This window comes from Gasterosteus aculeatus, chromosome 8, assembly GCF_964276395.1.
Source record: "Gasterosteus aculeatus chromosome 8, fGasAcu3.hap1.1, whole genome shotgun sequence".
NCBI lineage: Eukaryota > Metazoa > Chordata > Actinopteri > Perciformes > Gasterosteidae > Gasterosteus > Gasterosteus aculeatus.
The window spans coordinates 2,279,503-2,303,499 of record NC_135695.1 but is presented as its reverse complement, the minus strand read 5'-3'; the positions used below and the strand labels follow the sequence as shown (position 1 = coordinate 2,303,499).

At 41.2% G+C, this 23,997-nt stretch overlaps 1 protein-coding gene across 11 annotated transcripts in view; it reads right to left on the bottom strand.

The window, feature by feature from the left end:
- The window catches only part of ptprfa (protein tyrosine phosphatase receptor type Fa), a 191,116-nt gene that overhangs the window by 119,724 nt on the left and 47,395 nt on the right, over window positions 1–23,997 (bottom strand). For all 11 annotated transcript variants that reach the window (XM_078107550.1, XM_078107552.1, XM_078107553.1 and 8 more), the window contains exon 2: window positions 15,535–15,691. In XM_078107550.1, coding sequence (XP_077963676.1) covers window positions 15,535–15,610 — 76 coding nt within the window. In that variant the 5' untranslated portion in view covers window positions 15,611–15,691. The remainder of the gene's footprint in view (window positions 1–15,534; window positions 15,692–23,997) is intronic.

Sequence of the window (23,997 nt, the reverse complement as noted above, 5' to 3'; positions counted from 1 at the left end):
ACTGCAAACTTTGGGAACTGACTAAATTCTATGCGATTTAAAACCTTTTTTGCTCAATCGGAGCCAAGGGCTGCTCCCCAGGTTCATCTCCATGGAAACCCAGAACTGCAAGTTGCAAAACAGGTTACTTCCCTTTTACAGTGCTGTGATGGTCAGAGTCAAGCTGAGGGTTGGATAACAAGTATGAAGAAGGCAGAGGATGTGGGCGGGGGAGCGGCCAGTGGGTCGTACCATTATCAAGCTATTTATTTCCCATGGTGGCTGTTGTCTGACCCGGAGGCTTGACACTAAACGTAGAACACGCTGGGTCCTTTGCCTCACTTCACCGGCAGCTGTGAGTTGTCTCTCCTTTGCATCCGCCTCTGACCCTGCAGTACTTGTTCTATAGGAATGTGTCCGTTTGACCTCTCGCGCGTAATCCAAGGATGGACGTTTATGATGAGGAAGACTGTAGGAGTGAAGACCAACTTAAAGAATCTTTCGAACCAGTGTAGCGAGACTATCATGGATCGACAATTGCCCATTCCAACACTACATCGCAGCCTGCGGGGAGTTTTTCACTCTTCATAGCACCTCATCATACTCATTTTCTCTGACAATCTAATAGTAATGCAGATTGGTTTACATTAGGTTACTTGACAGCCCGTGTCATATACACTTTAAACAAGCGGAGAATGGCTTCTCTGGACGGTCCAACATTTATACTATACTGTCTGCTGTGTGAGCATGCACACCTCTGTGTGCACATCGGTACAGAACTCCCCCGTGCGCAGAGATGGATAATTATAAAAGTTGAAACACTATGAAGACCATGTGCTGGCTGGAGAAGGGAAAAAGCTGTGGGTTCGTACAAATCATTCAGAAACGTCCCGTTGAATCCTTAAATGTGGAACGGCTTGGTGAGCCTCCTCTTGTTCGTGGTCTGACTTGGGTTCAAAGCAATACGGAGTGTATCCGACAGACACTGAGGGGATGCGCAGAGACTTTTACTCTCAGTGGTTCTCTGTCAGCCCACCACTTTAGAATCACTGGGCCAGCTAAAAGGTCTCGTACACTTACTGCCGATAAGCACAGTGCCCACCTTCTGGCTACAGTAGCTCAACGTTACACACAGTGTTGTTTCTCTTCATTTCAAACTGGGCTGAAAGAGCTCCTGACCTCATCTATGGCACTTTACCTATACATGCTTTACTTACTGTAAAAATGCTTTAAACCTCTATATTCATGTTTACATGCACATAGCCCAGGTCTACCAAAATAATTACATTCCTTTCTTTTATACAGTATTTCACTGATGTTTGTATTTCATTTAACTTACACTAATTTCTGTCTTAGATTCTCATATGACCTTTACCTTGTTTACCTTGCGTACTTGAGCATATTCATTTTGAAACCAGTGTTCAGACTTGCGTACATAAAACTAGACTCCTTCAGTCCGTTCGCACCAAAAGCTTACTGCCGTCAGCTCATGTTGAGAAGTGTGGAGGCGATACATGGGGATTTTGTATTGGGCACCTTTTAATATCTTGGTAGTCCGTTACTCAAGAGTTTGAATTATGTGATTGAACATATATCCTGTTTGACTCAGTATATCAATTGAAATAACATGGGGTTTTTTTATGGCAACCCCTGGAAATACTGTCTGGATATGCCTGGATGAGCCTGAGGGGAAAGGTTTGAGACTTTTAAAGACCCCATTGGAAAATGAAAAAAAAGGTGGAGCATTGGCACATAAAGATGTGCACAAATCAGAGTAAAAAGTGGGACTCTTTTGGCTCAATGAGTAACCTCTCTAACCCCCATTGCATCAAACTCTGATTGCTTCCAGTGATTTATTCAGACATTGAATTGAATTGCATATGAGCAAGATAACAGATTAGCGTTATTAGCGTTAGCAGATTCGTTTAGACCACCTTTACTGGCCCAGCCTCACATCCCGTTCTCAAACACTAAATGCTTGTTTTGGTTGATACCCAGTCAATGGATGGAAACAATAGTCTCTGAATCATGTCTCAGGGACTAGTTCATGTCAAATATCAAGTCTTGTCATAAGCGCCAATTTAAGCCTGGAAGTAATGCTTTTTCAAAGCATACTGAGGAGAATAGTTAGATGCAGTAAAAATCACAGCAGACCAATGCTTTGTTGTTAAGATAATAGGACAAAGTGGAAATGGCATTTTTTCGTACACTCTAGAAGACACAGAGAGAACGTCTCTGATGTCAGCAGCCGATCGGTACCAATGTAGAGGTATTAGTATTACTTAAGTCACCTTTCTTTCTGCATCAGGCTATCAGCCCTGTATCATGTGACATGTTCTGCTTTTGTCCTTGGGTTTTTTCAGAAGGCTAATCTTCCATGGCTGTCTTAGACATTTTCCCTTGCCATGCCACTACCAAATCCAAGAACACTATACTCTGACAGACCATTTAAACCGACTTCAGGTCGAATGCTGAAGGCAAGCAAGCAGCAAAGCTCCAACTGAAAAGTGAGCTTATATTCCGCATTCAGAAATACAATTAAAGGCAATTTGTAGGAGAAAATCAATGGACTAGAGTCTGGCCTTTTCATTATTAATGAGTACAGATTGGGCTCTTAGATTCCTTTAACTCATTGTACATCATGTATTTACAATGCTTCCAAGTATTTATTACGCTCTAACAGCACTGCAAAGTGCAATTCAACCAAATACAGGCAACACGCCCAAAGTCACACAGAACACAGCCAACATTAGTTCTAAAGGAAGATTCCGTCATTTGACTTCATCAAAATAAACAACACATGTAATGTGTATTATTTATTTAAATGTTTTGGTGGCATGCTTCAGATATTGTGCAGTATTACTTGTTAACTATAATAAGCAAAAAGGGTAATGATGGGTTATCAGCAAATATCTGAAATGAGAATGGAACCAAACAATCAGAATGCTAAAATGAAAAAGAAAAAAACATCTTCTCGTGCCACTAATGGATCAACGTCAGTAACACCAGCCGTCACCATGGTAACAAATATCGTGTCCCAGGTCCCAGCTGTGTGTGGACATGCTCATCACTCACCCTGTGTGACATGCAGCATATCTGTGTGTGATTGTTTTCCTTCACTTTGCAGCGCTCTTTCTACCCTATTCCATAAACCATTGTTTATATCACTGTCTTGTTAGTTGCACTTCAGTGAGCTCTCAGGGCCGCTATAGTTTAGGGTTCAAAAACAGGAGCGTGAGAGGGCTTAATATACAAATGTATATTGTATTACGGGTAGATGAAATCCAGCGTTCTGATTGGTTGAGAGTGGGTCCCAAGGGGTACGTTATTGGACAATAATGTACAGTTGCTGTTAGACCCCAGCGTTCCATATCACTCCGCACTCAAAGTAACAGGTTAGCTTTTGCGTGACCGTTAGAGGCTGGCGCACGCACTCGTTTCAATCCATGGTTCTAAAAGGCTTGCGGGTGTTGCAGAGCAATTCCGACGATTACGGTGATCTCCCTTCATGAATCCAACCCGCCAATGACGGCTTGTATAAATAGTCATATCAAAAGCTCTTCAATCTGATCCGTTCTCTCGTAAACATTCTTTGTTTTAATAATGGCGGTATTGGCCTGTGAAAGCGGAAATGTGAGACTCCGTAAAGGATGTAGTTAGCAGACCAACCGCAGCCTTGCGGGCTGCGGGAGACTTGCGAGATGGGTCGACGCACGCAAAGACGCAGTGTGAAAAGGCAAGCAAGGGACACGCAAGGGGCTCTTGTGTCTGCGTTTCCTTGCGTCGCTCTGAAAACGCAGAAGCATAAACTAGGCTTTAGTTGACATTTTAGCTTTTAGCTCGGTGGCGATCGTCAAAATAAGTGGAAATCCCACAAATGATTTCGGTTTCGGGCAACGCAAGCTTTCGCAACCGGATAATTAAGGTGGACGTCATCAGCGATGTGAATGAATGAGATGGTGCAGGACCCAATGCTGTTTGCTCGCACGTACGGGACAATTTTTTCTCTATATTACTGAAATGAGATACACAACGTTTGGTGGCTACAACTATTTTGTGCTGAAAGGCAGCTATTTACTTAGTAATTATAATTTAGCTGGTAACCGTATTATAAAAGCAATGAGGTACTTGAGGCAGTACTTTAACTTTAACAATAATACTTTAACAATAATGTAACTGTTCCCGGGTTGCCGGCCCTCCGCTCTACGTCGGGCCTAACAACGCCCCCGAACATTATTGGACAATAAAGTACAGCTTCCCGTACCTTATTGCTTTAATATGACATGATGCCCAACTTCATATCTAAACCGTTTGTGTAGCCATACTTGATGCGCCAAAATAATGTCAGCCTCCCCCTCCCCCCCATTCGGGCAGTATCTGGCTCGAACCTGAAATGAGTTTGAGACCCCTGGTCTAGACCAAAGACACCCACACAGAGCAGGAGGGCCAAACAAACACAGGACTTCAACCACAAGACCTAAAAAGTTGTTCTTTTTAAAACACTGTTTTTGAACCATGATGGTTTTCCTGAAGCTCAATGAATGGTCTTACCCTGTGTACTAGAAAGTGACAACAAGGGTCCTGACCGAGCGTCCAAATGCAGCCGGTCTCATCCGGCATTCTCAGCTGTACCTGCTAAACTAATACGCCGTAACTCATGTGTTGGGTTATGAGCTCATTCCTCTTACGGGTGGTTTAGTTGGGAGTGTATTTCTCATTCAATTACTCCAGCAAAATGATGCCAAAGTAAACAGGAGATGCTGCTTTTTAACCCATTGTGCAGAGGCCCATGGCTGCACATGTAGGGAATCCATCCAAGCAGCACTTCACGCTGCTCACACGCTACACTAACTGCCTCATCCTGCTGCTTGTCACCTTCCATGACGACGCAGAAGAAGCCGTGTTACATCCTGCTGGCTCGCATCCCGTGAATGTGAAGTCTGGCATGGTGACTTTTTAGATTGAAAAGAATCTGGTGTTCAAAATGTTGCTCTCTGCCAGCACTTTACTATAGGATTAAAGTATCTAGGGTTTTTCCCCTGGAAAGGAGTAGTTACCAGGTTGAAATAGCCAGGGAAATGGCATTGAAAGTTACAAACCAAGTTTATGACGCAAATATTGGCATCATCACTATTCAAGCTCTTTTTCAATATGTAAAGTGGTCATGACAGATGTGCAAATTACTCTCCGGTGACCTTCGGTGTCTAAAGGCCTTTAGACCATTATGGATGAGTTGTTTGTAGCATGTTCATCTATAAGCTGATAAGAAATAAAACAGGTTTAATTTCAGCTTCCTACCTGTATTTGTATTGCCGTATTCAGTCATCATTGGGTCCTTAAACACAATTCTGTGCGGAGGTTGAATGTTATTGCAAATTTTAATTTCTTAACTTGTATTATCCACTGCACCAGCTAAGGTTTTAGTGTTGCAACAATGTTTGATGTTACAGGTAAATTGTCATAGTCTACCTTAGATGATGGGTGAGCAGATGGAAAATGACAGCGGTAAAGGACATTCCAAAAATGTTAATCTTAATGCTATTCCAAAGTCAAAACTAGCCCTCAACTCATGTGTTTACAGCCTCTTGTTTCACGTGTCATTGTCACTCACGGCGGCACACTTGTCTTGCGGGCCTGTTCCTCATTTGGGCTCGATAATTTAATGGTGTCTAGGCATGCAGCCAGGCAGTCAAATGTTGTGTGAGGCGGAATAAAGCTGTGTGTCGGAGGCAATTCACAATGACAAGTGACAACAGTTTCACACAGGGTGTCTTCCCCGCACAGAGACTCATTAGGCTGCGGCGTTGAGAGGGAGCAGCCGTGCAAATCCGCCTCGTATCAGACAAAGTGACACAAAAACAATCTGGCTCCCTACTTCTGGACACCCAAGGTAGAAACTCAATGCTTTCACAGTTTAAAGGTTGTCTTACCAGCCTTCTGTTGACCAGTAGACAACTCTTGCAACTGTATGCAAACTTCTTCAATAGCAATAGAAGACAGAATTGAATACATTGGCAATGGAAATCTATTAAGTTGTGCAGAACACAATAAAGTTTGCCTCAACCAGAAATACAGGCACAATAAAATGTGCCCCTTGCACTTTTTAAAAGTAGCATTGCCCCCCTTTGTTACCAGCTTCAATCAAAGAGGAGAAAAAGACTAAATTGTTGGCACAAACAGTGGTGAACACTGAGCTGTGGCCAAAAAAATGCTTACAGAAGCATAGCAAAATATATTCTGCAGAACAATTATTTGTATCCTAAGTAAATACATTGGATTTGGATGCAAGCAGACATTGTTAAAGTCATATTATAAAACAAGTTGTAAACAGGACAAAATTTTATCCAGATTACCTAAAGTATGTTATCTGAAGGTAAAAACTGAACGTGAGTCAATTAAAGTTCCTAGACAGGGAAATTTGGTATGTATACAACAACAAAACACACACACAGGTAAAACCATATAAAATTAAATTATAACATATACATTTGAAAACAAGTTGAAAAGATGGATTGATATATATGATCATATACACCTAAGAAATACAAATTAAGAAAACAAAGTAGAAAAGTGAGGTAATATGAACTTATTTTAGGAATATGTTTATTTATCATAATGCAATTCATTCAAAACCAAGAACGTACGACACATGTAGGGGGCCTTCAATGTTCCTATATCATCAGAGGGGGGCTTGACAGAAACGGGTTGGAGAGGTCTGAGGTTGTTGCTCTGCAAAGTGGCTTGTCATTGAAGTCATTGAAAGAAAAAAGGAAACCCTGTGAAAACCTAGAAAAGAATAGGCATGTGTTCCCAATAATCATTAAATAAAGTAAATGGTCTTCTTAAAGTGTTATCACATCGGCTATTCAAACTGTGCTACCCAAACAGAAATAGCATATTTACATGGCCGGTCAAGTAAACACACTCTACAGAGGATGCAGGAAGAGCAAATGTTTGCTGATTGAGCAACTGAACGACCCTGCAGAAAACCCTGTCAGTTCCCCAGTGCTGCTCTCTGAGGAGGCCCGTCAGCAGAAGCTGTCAGCCGTCCACCGAGTAGTCTCATACATGGCTGCACGGAGGCAGAAAGCGTCTCTGAAGAGCTCACTGCCGTCACGGGTCAGACATACAGCGGGACAACTACAAGATGTGCCTCCGCAGCTTACATTGGACATTTTTAGTTTGTGTCACCTGGCAACTCTTTGGAGAGAATACTTTTTGACAAATGTAATCAGTAAACTCTGCAGACAGTGATTCTTTATTTAAACCAACCGGCATTCAGTTTGGCCAGGCATTAGTCAACAGGATTAAATGGTTGGTGCATTGAAAGGGGCATTGGAGAGTCAATGCATCCGTTTTAATTCCAGCACACGGTTGTATTTTTTAGAAAACAGCCGACTCAGACTGTTTCTAACTCTATCTAGAACTACCCGGGTCCCAGAAACAGTTTTTAGTTTTTCTAGTTGACACATATATACATATATATATATATATATATATATATATATATATATATAGGCCTGTTTATATTTATAACACCTCTGAATAGACTGGCTGCACTACATATACAATAGGTGCAAGTCCTTAATGAACTTAGTGAACATGCATGTGTTTGGTAAGTAGAGAGCATATGAGAGGAAAATAATGTAAAGGGATATTTTCATAAAATTTACTGTAATTAACGTTAAATCAAGAATACGTTAAATCAAGAATTTTCTTTGATTTGTTATCGTCCAGGTCTACGCTAATTCGTGTCGAACAGCCAAACGCATAGTAGAAATTCAACCTTAGCAACAAAATGGCGTGACACTGTGGCCTATCTACGGTGGCCCTGAAGCAGTGTTAATTTTGGCAGCTATTTTTGATATAGTCTTAGTCTTTAGACAAAAAATGCATATTAGTTTTAGTCACATTTAGTCATTTTAATCCTTCTTAGTTTTAGTCTAGTCTTCGTCGACGAAAACTCAGGACATTTTAGTCTCGTTTTAGTTGACGAAAACGAGACTAAAATGTAATTAGTTTTAGTCTAGTTTTAGTCACATTTAATAGCCATATTAAACTCCTTTTCTTCCCTTCTCAGGCCCAGGGACCCCTGTGTTGTGTCTACAACTGCATAATAGTCTAGCTTGCAGTACTTGGTTGTCTATTAGATGTCCCTTTTGGACAGGTCTATAGCAGGGGTCGGCAAGCTTTTTGACTCGCGGGCCACAATGGGTTGTAAAATGTGACGGAGGAGCCGGGCCAAGAACAAATGGTTGAAGTGTCTGTGTGAGCGAGTATAAATGACATGTGAAAAATCATTACATGAAAGGATTTGGATTTTAACAAATAGCAATGCATTTATTTACAAGGCAATTTAACAAATTGGCAAAGGTGTAACAACTTCATGAGGACCTAAACGCAACACTTTGTTGTCTTTGTCTGTTTACTTGCAATGCTTTTGACATGGCCTCCTGTCACGTGTGTGGCGCGCTCTATGTTGCTTAGTAACGAGCGTACGGTGGCCGAGACGGTTTAACACCGTCTTCTCACGATGTGGCGTGTGAACTATAGTTGAAATGCGTGAGGCTTCAGAACCTGCAATGAGTTTATTACGTTAGACGCGTTTGTAAAGAAGCGTCTCATCCACCGAGGAAACGCTGCCTGCCGTCGCCAGAGAACAGAGCAGAAAGGTCCGACAGTCTGTTAAACGGGTCTTCATGTTTCTGTGAAGCAGCGCGGCTTCAGCCTGCTAACAGGCAGCTAAACCGAGACAGCTGAGCTAAACTAACGAAGCCACATTCAAACTCGCCGAAGCGTAAAATAGTCGTTGCGGTCCGTAGTCGGTGCACAAGAACCACCGCTGCACCGCTGAGAGCGTTCTGGGTTCGTGGATGACGTCATCATGACGTACTTTGTCTGTCTGTTGTCTGTCAGCTGCGTGCGAATTTAGGGGGAAAAAGTATTGTGACTTCGTCAACCGCCAACATGTTCGTCTCGTCTCGTCTCGTTAACGAAAGTTAGAATAGATTTAGTCATAGTTTTTGTTTTTTAAGATCGTTTTCGTCTCGTCTTAGTCATGGAAAAAAAGTTCGTTAACGAAATATTTTCGTCATAGTCTTCGTCGACGAAATTAACACTGCCCTGAAGTGCAAAACACAACGGCAAAAAGGAACGCACAATAGCAAATAGGAAAACACAACGACGTTAACTTCTTACGGAAAGGGTACGGCCTTATAGCAGAGGACGGACCCTTCTGATTGGACAGACGGACTGTCTGGAACGCACAACATCAAATAGGAAAACTTCTTACGGAAAGGGTAGGGCCTTGTAGCACGATGTTGTGTTTTGCACTTCAGGGCCACCGTACCTATCAGCAAACCTGATGCGAAAAATTAGCAGGATCATTCTACGAGTGAATTATTTCTTTACACTGGCTACAAAATCCTATTAGCCTATTTTGTTAGCCATGCTAACATACTCCAAACTCAACTCACTGTGTTGTTGTCGCTGTGCAGGAATCTACAAGCAAGTCCACCGGCTCCGGGGCTTCATTTGTGCTTGCTTCAGGGTTACTGACTCACATCTTTTTAAATAAACAATAGCATCCAGCACTTGTTGAGATATAAAAGCATACAAACAATAATGGTAGTAGCTCATCAAACCGCTACAACAGCTTGCTTGACTGTTTTACAAGGAACTGTCCAACTGTTCGTTTATAGTCACGTCTAGACCCCCCCCCCCCCCCCAAAAAAAGAGCTCCAGTGCTCCACTTCCCCCCCATGACATGATAATCCAAACCTCTGCCAAGAACAGCTCATCTCTATCGAGACAAAGCTGTACCTTCTCATGGACAAATCAATTAACTTCTTTTGTCAATAGCAGTCTGCCAGCACGTACGCTTGCACATCCAATACTTTCAACGGACCCCGAGCCACAAAATCATTTTCAGTAATTAACTCAAATTCAGTGATTGATGATTCATAACGATGTAAAAATGTGTGGCTGGAGTATTCCCTTTAAGGTGTTTTTTGAAGTCTGCAGAGCTTTGTTTTCTCCTTGGAATATTGAATTGCACCAATATTCCAAGGAGAAAACACAATGTCAGAAATAAGCGTCAGTTATGAAACTTAAATCCACACAGACAGGTGGAATATTTCATTACCTTTCTGTTCCCACATAACACCACCAAACAGTCGGCCAGTCCAGCAGAGCCTTAGCGATCTTAACTTACAAATGGAGAGCAGGATGCAGAGACCCTGCTGGCCCTCGTGTTTGTTTTCATAAATAATACATTGTTCGCTCCTTTTTCCATCCATCAACCAAATTGCATCCTACACAAGTGTGGCAGCAGAAGCCGAATGCTGCACAAAAAAAAGGAGGGAGGCGAAGGAACAAGGAAAAAACAATATTCATTTTTTGCAAATCATTATGTGTATGTGACCCTGGGGAGCAAATCCAAACGCAAGCAGTGGAGTGTAGGGTAACAGGAAGGTTACGGCATACTAGTCAAAAAGTGATCCCAGGCTGGATGAGTGAATACAAATGCCTCTGCCCTGACAAACTATTGCTATGTTTGCTCAAATAAAAGAGTAATGACTCCTAGTAAAGCATTTTAACTCAAGAGGAGAACATCTGATGAAATGTACAACACATGTTTGTTTTTTTAAGCCAACCCTATCAAATGTTTTGGCATACATTCATGAAATCACTAAATCAGAACTGGTGTTAGAGGAATACGATTTAAGTGATTTGAAGTTTAAAATAAAAGCGACCTGAAAGCTTCTTGAAATAATGATGTCAGCAAAACTACCCGAAAAGTCAGTTGATCTACATAGCCTGATTGGGTCATATTCATTGCTAAAAGAATAAATATAACAGAATTCAGAACGTTCTAAACGTAATTAGAACGGGGCTGTGGATCTATGGGCTCATGCTGCTCACTGGCTTAGAGCTGCACTGCTCTTTTTGGAAGTTTTTTTCTGCTGGTGCACATGGTCATTGGAGACAGATCCTTGGCTGTGGATGCGTAATATCCAGTGGATTATTGATTTAACAACACATCTACATGTTTTTAATTATGTGGCAAGAACTTGAGTTATACGGAATGCCTTTATGATATTTTTGTCAAAAAAATGGTTGTGCATAACTACTTTGTTAGGATTAGGAAAATCTTGGGGTTTATGTGACAAGAGAGGAAAAATCTTCATGGTTGCAGGTACATTTCTCATCACCATAAGTACTATGTCTTTTTCCAGGTTCAATGGATTTGGTTTCTAAATTATAGGAATGATTCTCATTCCCACGCAGTCCACACAGCGAGGTAATAGCTGACACATTCCCTGTGATGCATTCCTCTCTTCTGTTAGAATATTTACACAATGTGTTCTTTAAAGCAACTAGTCTCTAGTATTAACCTGTTGTTCAGAAGCACCCCTCAAAGGACCCTGTGCAGCCTGATCTCCAAAACCTGTTCGTAAAAATGTATACGAAATCTGAACATAAAAATTTGTAGTGATACATACGAAATAAATACGGACTGCTACTGGTGACGTCACCCTATTCAACGTGAACGGGGACCTGCACCCCGTAAACACACTTTGTGGAGTCTAACCATGTAAAATAAACGTGTTATGATTGCATTTTTAACGAGAAATCAATGTTAACTTGTAAGAATAGAATACTAACCCTAACCCCCTCAAAAAATCCAACATGGCGGACAGACGTTCACTCAAGAATCCGACATGGTACGCCAAGTCGTTCACTCAAGGGGCGTGGTTAACCACCACCAATTCGTATGTATTGTTACGAATTTGTATGTTCAAGATTTTCGTATACATTTTTACGAACAGGTTTTGGAGATCACGTTGCTCTGTGTGGGGCTTAGCGGCTACATCCTGCCCCTGCATGACAACTGCCCTCCACATGCATCAGCATAGCGGCTTCAAATCATGGTGCTGCAGGACCTGCTGTCTGTCATTACTTCGACAAACAGGGCACACAGACATATGCTCGCCGAGCAATGTGCCATAAAAACAGTGACTGTGCTTCAAATGCCTGACAGGGGGTTTACTTTCAGAAAGACGGACTTAAATGGGGCAAATACGTGCCTTCAAGGAAGCACTTGCAATCGAAAGAAACACGTCTTTTACACAAAGAGGAATGAAGGACTCAGTTTGCTTCAAAGAGCTAAATCTTATAATATTTCTTCCACCATGTAGCAACACAAATCTGATTAGAGTTGAGGAGGGATAAGCATTCAAATGAGGAGATCGCTTGAACAAATTCTCATTCTGAACGCGTCACATACTGACATACTAAAGTGTCTTTAAACTAACTAACTAATCCACTCCCAACTAGGGCTGTCACAATAACTACTTTTTTAATTGCGATAAAAGATATTATTGTAATTTTTGGACCATTTTATGCCACTGATTACATAATGACAATATTACAATATAATAGCATAATAATGCAAGTACGCTCTTTCAAAGAAAGTAAGGGAAACACTGACCTTATATACACTGACCTAATGAATGCTTGCAATGTTTCTACTCTGACTAAATCGGGATAACTTTCTAATGAACATTGTGGCCTGAGGGGCATTATTCCTGACCATAGAATATGTATATTTTGGCTGTACAAACCTTCTGAAGCCAAACATCTGCAGCAAGATGCTTGGTTGCTGATCAGATAGCACTGTTACGGAATGACACGTCATCTAGAGAATTTAACTGCCAGGCATCATCGTCCCATTGAGTTTCAGTCTCAAGGCCAGACCTAATCAATTCCGCGTCAGCTGTAATAATGTTAAAGCCATTTCCCTTTCGGACTCGGCTAATATGAAATTTAATTTTCTTAATGTGTCTTAAACCTTTCACCTTTACCCAATTCACCATCCCCGACATACAATGTTGTGCTCATTATACGTAGCTGATCTTCGATGGCATCCTCATGGGAGAACCACAGAAGCATCATTGCATTAGCCAGGGCCAGGTCAATTCATCAACATCATGCTGAAGTCTGCAACCCCAACTATGGCCTCCCCCATGTCTGCGTCTGAGTCCTCAGAATGGCGTTGACCTTTTGACGGATGCTTTGCAGTGTAACATAGTAACGGCACACACACAGTAGTCACAACCAAACATTACTATCATGGTTGTTATAACAGAGTGAAGCGTGTTTCTGTGGTTTATTAACCATAGTGTGTATGAGTAAAACCTGCACCCCTTATTTTCCTTCAGATCTCTCCTCTCGAGCCATCCAATGTCTGCTGTATTCAGAAGTGTTGCACGGTGTGTGTGTGTGACAGATCATATCTATCTAATGAAACAATAAAGCAATACGGTACGAGAGGCTGTACTTCGTCCAATAATGTAACAGTTCGGGGGTGTTGTTAGGCCCGACAGGCGGAGCGGAGGGCCGGCAACCCTCGAACGATTACATTATTGAAGATAAAGTACTGCCTCAAGTACCTTATTGCTTTTATAATATGGTTACCAGCGAAATTAATAAGTAAATAGCTGCCTTTCAGCACAAAATAGTTGTAGCCACCAAACGTTGTGTATCTCATTTCAGTAGAGAAAAAATAGTTCCCGTACGTGCACGTAAACAGCATTGGGTCCTGCACCATCTCATTCATTCACATCGCTCATGACGTCCACCTTAATTGTCCGGTTGCGAAAGCTCGCGTTCCCGAAACCGAAATCATTTGTGGGATTCCATTTTTTTTTCGCCACCGAGCTAAAATGTCGCGCAAAATCTAACCTGTTACTTTGAGTGCGCAGTGATACGGAACGCTCGGGTCAATGTGAACAGCAACTGTACATTATCGCCCAATAATGTACCCCCCCCCCGTGACTCACTCTCAACCAATCAGAACGCTGGATTTCATCTACCCGTATTATGATAGATGATAATAAATGACTCACAGCGCCTGTTTCTTCTGCAGCACTTGTGCTTTTGCCTTTCAGACTGATTTTGTGAATACAAAAACATTTTTTGATAAACCGAGAAGCCCCCCAGTGCTCTCAGCTGCGGTTTTAAACATCGCCGATAAACCAAAGAATTGAGATATTGAATCCCTCTACTGCAGAAATTGGTTGAGTCATTTAGAAATTGAGTGTATGACATAAACAATCCCTGGTTTTGAGTGTTTTCAATAAATCATTTCAATCATTGCTCCCCAGTTCAGGGACTGAGAATAGTTTTGACTGGCAGCAGATAACATGCATCATCTACGTGATATTGCTATACTAAACTAAACCTCTGGTAAAAATAGTCTGACTTAACAAGAAACCATTCTCCAGGAAAAGATGGAAATGCTGAGAGGGGATAGTACATGGAGATGCTTTTAGAGAGCTGTACCAGGTTTTATTAAAACTACCAACAAGACCACCTCGGGACATAGACACAAAGAATGAAAAGTTAGAAGTATCTTCCCACATGTTTTCTGCCCTTCTCTTCCCGTTTGAAACAGAGGGAAGCCCACAAAATACTATCTCCTATCCTATTATTTCTTTGCAACAATGAAAGGTCTTCCCACTAATGGAGAGGAGAGACTCCAGCTGGACAAAGTAACTACTTAACTGTATTTTATCCAATCATTCAAACAGGAGGAAAAAAGCTACAGGTGTTGTAGAATAAGCACACCTCTCTTTACTGTATGGACTCAATTGTTGCAATGGCACAACTACAAAACCTATAATATTATCCATTAGATGTTAATGGAGCAGATCACCTAGTCTAGCAGGAGCTGTGACAACAAGAACCTCAGCAGAACAGCTAGCTTGAGCATTCCTAACCACTCAGCAAGACCAAAGGAAGGCCAGACCAACTCCAGGCAAAGCTGCAGCCATAGACTGCAATGAGACGTAGGCGTAGTCATAGTGACCTCACCCATTGGTTTCTGGACTGCGGCTATGGAAGATGATGATTTTGCCTTGTCGTCTTGGATTACGGCCACGGTCCCCATCATGCTTTTTTAGTAATCTATAAAGAGAATTTACCATATACGGAATGTGTGGGAGTGGCGCAGAGAAGGCGTTCATGAATCTGCTAGGGAATGTCACCTGTCAGTCACAGTAAGCCCGCGGTCTATCTGACTCCAAATGGACCATGATGTACTCAATGAACATCATACTGCATTTAAGAAGACTTGAAACAAGTAGACAAAACAGTTTGTGCTCCTTCCATCTGGCAGGAAGCTGAGGCCCATGAGGACCAAGACCTCCCGCCACACAAACAGTTTCTTCCCGTCGGCAGTCGGGATCATTAACAGAGCCCGGGTCCCCCACTGACTGAATCCATTTAAAACACTTTTGGACACATTGTGTATAGTATTCGGTTTGCCTGTGCACATTTTTTTTACTTTTATATTTTACATCATTTTATATCCTGTTGTTCATTTAAATTGTAGATTATTCTTTGTCTCATGTATGCACCATCCACCATGACAATTTCCTCGTATGTCCAACATACGTGGCTAATAAAGTTTCAGATTCTGATTCTGACATCTGATAATGTTACTGACACATGGGCAGAACTCTGAGCCGTGTGGGTGATGTTAGTACTCACTCTCCGTGTGAGAGGGCAGCACCAGCCTGGCCAGCAGCAGGAGATGAAGAGCTCCCCTGCTGAATCTCAGGTCCATGGTCTGACTGCTGGTGTGCTCTTCTTTGGTCCTGACGCTGCTGCTGATTGGCTACGACCTCCAACAATCAATGAGTGACACCTGCAAGAAAGAGTGAGCAGATGTTGACAGAGGTTCTGCGGTCTGTGAATCTGTTAATATAGTTCATTACCTTCTAACTCATGTTTTGAGTCCCATCTTATTGAAGATAGCTATTTTAAAGGAATCTTCTACATGTCACTGTCTTTAGGAAAACTTCCTTCTTAACTTAACTATTGTACAGGAAGTTAGAAAGACAAATTTCTCTCTAGACACGTGGACCATATTTGTTGAAAATGTCAACGGGAAGAACATTAATTCAGCACATTACAACAAATGATGTTTCACTGAACAGAATTATCTAGCATTATTCAAAAACACAAAAAGGGTCAAATGATTTCTAAAAAAGGTGCTTTACCAACAACTTGACAGCTAAAAATGACATTTTTTGCAGTATAGTTCTGAGAGTTCTACACACGTAACTCACGGAAGCGCAGCTGCACATTGTGAACAATTACAGGTAGAAGAAGGGTTCAGAGAAAGCTTAGGGACGATTTCCAACATCTTTGACCTGTCGCTAGTTGTGCTGTGACAAGGGGGGAGGGGACTAAGTGCTGGATTCCTTCCGTCACAGACACTTCATATCCATTTTACACCCCAGCTCTTCTCAGCAAGGTGCCTTCTGGCTCCATAAGTGTGGACGTCACCGTTTTGGCGTATTCGTGACAGGACTTTTTTAACAAGCCTAAGAAAATGTACACTTTTTTTAGTGAAGTAAATTGAAAGACAAAATCAGAGACAATAGTCTACAAAGGTTGACGTTTTTGTCAGGTAAATTGCATCATAAAGTGACTTTAATATGGAAATGTTTAAGAATCTAAGAGTCATTAAGCGTATGCATTTGTTGTGATATCCAATCAGCGTTCATGAGGACATCGTGTTCTCACTCCCAACGCGACACACACAATGCTTGGTCAATAATAACAATAAAATCTTTATCTATATAGCACCTTTTAAAACTAAGGTGCAAAGTCCTTGCCAATAAAAACAATAAATAAGAGGTTTAACAAGAAGGAGCAAGATAGTGCATGTGCAACATATTGATATTGAATAAAGCAAATAGTAAAAAGTGAGACTTAAAAGAGCATATAGAAGTTGCTTGACTTGTATCTCCAGACAGGGAGTCCCACAGCAGGGGTCAGGACTGCAAAGGTCACCATGCAGTAGTCTAGTCTAGAACAGAGGGAAGTACAGATGACTCGTTTCGGTCTGCAGATGAAAGCAATGACCTGATTTTGTTCAGCTATCTCAATTGAGCAAAGCACCCGAGCATCAAAAGTTATATATCAGAAGTCAACACCTGTGTAATAATGTAAATAATGTGCCGAGATTTGGAGATATATATATATATATATATATATATATATATATATATATATATAATCTCTCCAAATGTAATATAAATAATAATTTATATTATTATTAATACAGAATGTATGCATGTAAAAATCTGAAAAATATACAAACAGTATATACACAGATATTTATACACATACATATAGAAAAAGGGAAACTGAACATTTCTTGTGAACAAGGACGTTTACTTTAAAATATACATAAAATAAAATGAAGAACTAACATTAGTGGGGAATCTTGGAGCGAGTATGTGTAGAATGTGTATTTTGAACAACAAATCCGCGGTATAAAGTCCACTTATCAATGAATGAGTTTAGGACCCAAAGTTTTACTGACAAGTGGCACCGGCATGTCCATTCAGGGCGGGCTCTGTGTTTTAGCCTTTCACAGCGCGTCTTCAGCTCATGAAAGATAATGTTGGATTGAAAGATGCATAATTATTCATGATGATGAATAATGCAATTGACTGTGGTATTTTATGTTCCAAATATTCTGTATTATTAGCAAAAACAATCATTCTATAGTACGACCATTGGATGCAATCGCTCTCCAGCCAGCTTCTACCGGCCAGAAGCACAGCCACCTCCACAGGGGAAGGTAAACACTTGCTGTTTAAAATCAAGTTCGACCCCAGTGAATCCCCAGCGTCGGCATGGAGCTTCTGCTGCTGTCTCCTCTCAAAGTGAGCAGCTATTCAGTGAGGTGGTGATGATGCGACTCCCCCGGGAGGAAGCACACCCCGAGGGCCACTCTCCCACACTTATCTCCCTGCATCCCTGGAGATGCAGCTGCATTGAGGCGCTGGGGAGGGAGGGAGGGGGGGTTGGCGACACCTCCAGCCTCGGAGTGAGAGGCTATCATTCGTATATTCACGCGCCCCCTCGGCATGTCCAGTGGACATGTCGAGCGAAGGTGTGGGCGCCGTCTGCCTCAGGACGTAATGATATCTAACCACTGCTGGGGCATCTGTATGCAGCTGCCTTCTGCTAACAGACACACTTTGACCTAATCTGTGTAGACATGTGGATGAAAAATTAATACAAATTTGAAAAAAACAAGGGAAAAAGCAGGTGACACAGCCAGTTAAGAGCTAGCTGGCGGACATGGTGAAGCATTTAGCAGACGTTTATTTCTCTCAGCAGATGGTGGAGACCAAAAACAGAGGATATTGGATATAGATGCATTAGGCCGACCAAAACCAGATATTACAATGTTGCTTGATAACTAATGGACATAGCCAATGTGTGCTAACAAGTTTGACACTTTCTCCCACTGCCTCTAAATATACAAAAGAAAACAGGTACTGCAGGTTTAATATTTCATCTTGGTAAAGCAACAAAGAGTTCCTACAGGGCCAGTTTGGCTCCGGTCACAGTACCCAGGAGAGTCCGCAGGTGCCCTATGCAGGTATCCCGTTAGGGAAACACTACTGGTCTACTGTGGAACACAAAAAGTAAATAGCAAACTATGCAGATGACTAGTCTGAGTTAAGAGGTCATTTATTATTACTCACAAGCATTGCACAGCCTTTTCGAAGCTGCAGGCGGTAAAGACTGAGACATTTGAAAGTCAAAGCGATTTGGCACAACAGCACAGTGATGAGAAGGGCGTGACATTGCCACCCACCAATGATTTCGACTGCGGCGGGTAAAGGAGTCTCTCTCACTAGCCACTTTGGCGGATGCAATTTTATTTTTGGGATGGTTTGGCGTTTGAGATAGTCCCTCCAGTGTGGTTGGTTGAGGAGTGAAAGCAGTTATTAATGTGTCGTGAGTGCATCATCCACAAACCCATAACGCTCGGTCACATCTGTGGTTCATGTAAACAGATTAAATACCACAACGACATGAGTGCACACACTCAGCTCGCAGGCTGAATCCGCTTCAGAGAGTTCAAGCGCCGCCGGTTGAAGACGTGCTTGCAGATGAAGACCCGTTTAACAGCTCAGGACTGTTCGCAGACAGCCGACAAGCAGAGATCCATGTGGACCTGCCTGCTGCTTTTTCTAAAATAATAAAGTCATTGCAGGGTTCTCAAGCTTCACACATTGACCGTGAGACACATTAAAAGGCAAAACAAGTTGTCCTGCTAGCGTTGTATCATGCACGTACAACGGCCAACGTACCACATTACTAAGCTACATAGGCGAGCGAACACACGTGACAGGTGGAGGCTTTGGATAAAACTTGAGACCTGCTCAGTGCAAGTGAAGGACGTGGCGGCACAAAGCAGGTGTTGGAAAACCCGGAGAACAGACCTCCACTTTTGATTGAACAGTCTTTTCCTTTTCTTTGTCTTATCATCCTTTTATGTTTCTTTGTCAGTTTTTCTCTTTACTAAGCAGAATAACTGACAAAGAAACATAAAATGATGATAAGACAAAGAAAATGAAAAGTGGAGGTCCAGTCGAGAATGGCTGGTTTATGATCCTGCCATGGAAATATTGTAATGTACTGATTGTAGGACGTACGACAGTGAAAGGTTAAGTCTCTTTGGTAGTACAAGCAATTTCACAGTGAAAACAATAAAGGACCATGAGATTTCCGTTGGCCACGCCAAAAGCATTGCAACTAAGCGGACAACAAAACACCCCTGCACCAGTTATATACAAAGAGCTACTCTTTTTGTCTTTGTCTTAATCAGTTGCATATTTTTTCATACCATACGTACTGTACATAAACATTTGATGTAGTCTTGGTGTTTACGATGGTCATTTACATTTGAAAGGATTTTAAATCTAGTTGTTCAAGTAGATTGTAGCAAACCATAGTCAACTTTAAATGAATTAAACAACCAACAACAAAAATTGTGGCTAATGAAATTGCTGAGAGGCCAGTAACTTTGGAAAACCACTAGCTACAGTGGCCGGTGAGCAAAAATGTTCATGTCAAGCCCTGGTGATGACACACTCCCGCTGAGTGATTCCAAATTCCACACGACCATTAGGAGAAATATTTGTTGCCTGGAAGGCAGCATTGCTTTCATATTTCTAACAAGTCATTGTGGACACAGGAGTGCTGAGTTAGGGCACAACACGGGGCATGTTTTTCACATACATTTTTGAAAATATTCAGTACATTTTAAGCATAAAAGATGAACTCTGACTGTCCAACCAGGCTTTGGCGTTTTGAGCTTGGCCATTCAAAACCAAATTCTTAGTAGTCGCAGGTGTGAAGAAGTATCATGCCCATGTTCCAGTTAAATTATGCAAAATTTTTATAGGCAGATACTGTAGTGGTTTTTTCATCAAATGAATAATACGAGAATAGCATGAGAAAAGTAGATGTTACATAGAAAAGGGGAATGTCCAAACAACAAGCAATGCTACTTTCCAATTGTATTTAACTTTCATACTTAAATAACTGCACAATCTTCCCTCATCCGAAGCAAGAGGCAGCTTTTTTTTACTAAAGTTGAGCATTTAAAATGATCTTCGGTTTTCAGTAATCACTGCTACTTCTCGGATGTTACAATCTCAGTTTTACAACATCTCCGGAGCACAGAATGGAACAAATGGGCGCAGCATTCATAGATCCCCTTCTATGGGCCACATAAACAGTGAGCGTTGATATGTGTGAGATAACGTGCCTACATTATCTACATATACTACATGTAGTAAGTGCTTTACAAGTGTCCAGACTCCTCAATGTCGGCACTGTAAAAAGCCGCTCGTCCGTTTCTTGACAATTCCATTAATTACGAGGCTGCAATTGATCCGCGCAGTTCATGTCATATAAACATAACAATCCAGCAGAAAACATAACTGACTATTTCTGATTTCATTAAAAATCCCCAGCTGGATGGCTGACAATACAAATTGTGTTTTTTCTGTTCTAAACTGATGATGTCTTAAAATACATGAACAGCTTTCTTATTTTACATGCTCCTAGCTGGTTTGAAAATAAGGAAACCTTCAATAGTCCATCACTAGAAGACTCCAGATACAAATGTTTCATTTTTCAGAAGTCAAAGATTAAATTATAGAGGTATTAAATCTAATTAGTGAATTTAGTTTTTTGGGCTCACAGCAGCATCAGAACCAACAAAGAACACATGTGAACTGTTCAAGGGAAAGTAACCTTTACTGAGAGTAACTTCCATTCAATTCAAACCATGTCTATTATGATTTTATCTTCATTGTGGTCAAAGGTCTGTTCCTCAGATTGCATCATTCAACAAATGACACAGGAAACCATTTCCGTACAGCGTTATGGAATTCTCTAAAACAACCTCTTGTGCAAACTCGGTGCTTTGATCACCATGGCGGTGCACACAGGGGGGAAACACCAACCAGCTCCATAACTCCATTTGTTCAGAACATTTCATTTCAGTCTGCCGTTAACTACCACCCTAGTGCCTCACAAATGTGCCTCATGCAGGAAGCAATATAAGAACTAACGTCCTCTTTTCTTTATTTGTATATTCACCATTCACACTTATTTTGTTAATTAACCATTTGTCTTATTCTTGTCCTTCTCAAACAACATCCTGTTCCAGTCCACAGATTGTTGGGCTAATGCAAGAAAAGTTTCAAAATCAAGGGAAAAAATCTCCCACCTGATTATAACTTAGAGTTCATAAGATTTAGAGCAAATTATAATGATTGGATTGTAAAAGAAAATGATTGGTCTGGATCTAAATTAAGAATATGAAATTCTTGTTCAGCTCTGAACATGTTTGCTTTGTGTAATTTAACCATTTCCCAGTTTTGCTGCTGCCGTAGCTCTTGTTTTTACAGGCTAGGTTTGGTGGCATCTCTCCATTTCCTCAGCATACATTTGTGTACAGCACATCAGCTGCTCTTACAAAGCGTTTAGGCGGCGTAACCTATGCCAATAATAAACAATCCGCCAATCAAATGGGATGCATCATTGGGACAATTAGGTTTGGTGCTTATTTTTATTTATCTCTAGAGAAAAAAATATTAAATATTTCAAAGAATGTCACTCCCTGAAGCCAAATTAACAACACACTTAGTGTAGTCTTGTTTCATGCTTATTGTATTTGCTACATTAAAAAACATGTTTTAATGCAATCTTCAATCTTGGAAGGAAATAGCTGTCCATATGATTTCCCGGTATACTGCAACAGACACAAGAAGAGACTGTATTGCAGTCAAACACAAAAAGCTCCAGCAAACATTTTGTTCTACTAGTTCTGAGATTAGCTGACTTTTTTTTTGGAAACGAGGTGTGAGTAAATAGCGGCCCGAGAAATTTTAATTAATCCACGATTCGTAATGCAGCTTTGTGAACTATTGATGTGCAAAGTACAGAATAAGTTTGATGTATCCATAAGCACGGAGGGCTCTATGGTTATTTCACAACAGTGTGACGCTGGTTGCACCAGTGTAAAGGAAAGCCCGCAGTATAGTACGAACCGTTGTGGATAACAGTTCTTTTTTAGCTTCAAACTTGTTAGAAAGTGTGGAAAGAAAAAGATAAATATAGGGATTTAACTTGGTGAGACCAACCTGAGGTGAACAAAAGTATCTTTGTGTGAGCTGTACACAAAGAGCCCGAACCGTCTAAGTCAGAGGTCTTCAACGGGGGTCCGCAGAGGTAATGCAGGGGGTTGCAAAACTTTTGGTTGATAAGACAATTTTTTCCCCACAAATTTAAATGTCTTCCGAATCAGAATCAGAATTGTATTTAATGTCTTTAAATACACATTAACATGAATCCAACATATTGTAGCAAAAAGATCAATCGGTGGAGAAGACGTTATCTTTCAGTCCGCAACACACACATTCAGCTTCCCACATGAGCTCTCTCAAGCCGGGCACCGGTTCACTCACAGCTCCTTTCATGCTGATACGACAGCACAGGCACCAGCCAATCAGATCGCGTTTATGCTCACGTCTAAAGAGGGCGAAGCTCAAAAATAAAACATGGTGGACCAAACTCCAAATAGGGGGTCCCTGTTCCATCTCGCCATGAGTTTGGGGGACTTTAGACCAGGGGTCTTCAAACGTTGAAGACCCCTGGTATAAGTCAAGAAATTGAAGCACTCAATGTGTGAATCACTTGCTGGTGGTGGAGACAGCAGCACCCACACCTATAATCTCCGAACCTAACCCGGGAATCGTCACCTCTCATACAATTATACAGCAGAAAGTCTGTCTCATAAGATGAGAACACGATACATCAGAGCATCAACAAAACAAAACAAGTGAGACAGTTATTTTCATTAAGTCTATTAATTTTTTTAAAAAGGTCAAGAAGACCTTTAAGACTTTGAAGAAGGTAGTAGGCTTCGGACAAAAAACAAGTCTTTTTAGCATAGGGAGACACTTCCTCGAGTTTTACTGAAAGGGATGTTGTGGGAAGCTTTTTTTTGTCATTTTATATCCCATTTCTGAATAAGAATTAATTTACAGAAGCCTCTGGAATGGTCTCTCCATTGAGCGCAGTGGCACTTAGCTGCCGATGCTGAACACTTCACATCAAGTGCTGTCAGACCGCCATTGTACTCCTTCCGTAATGATGCTAAACCCATCAGAGGCAGATCCCAGAAATGGGTTTCATTTGGGGTAGTGTACATTCAATTCAATCAGCTCTGAAGAGGGAAATGATGTGTTCACTCTCAGAAAAATAAAAAACACCAGAGGAGGGGGTAAATTGTGTTGTGATGTTTCCTGATTCCTGATTCCTGATTGAACTGCTGAATTCGTAACAAATCTCACAGTAACGTAATAGAGTGAAGAGCAATAGAAAGTTCACTGATAGCCTGACACCCAACCTCTCAATGGATGCTTCCGTCAACCTTACAAATAAACATATAAAGTCATAAAAATAGCATCAAAACAATGCTTTCTTCAGGGATATAAAAATATATTTAGTTGGTTGTGAATCTATTGTTGTTGCCAGTACTTAACATAGTATATTACTATAGTGATGGTAGACTGTAGACTGTACATTAGAAATGGATGTAGTCACCCATTGGCTGTTCTG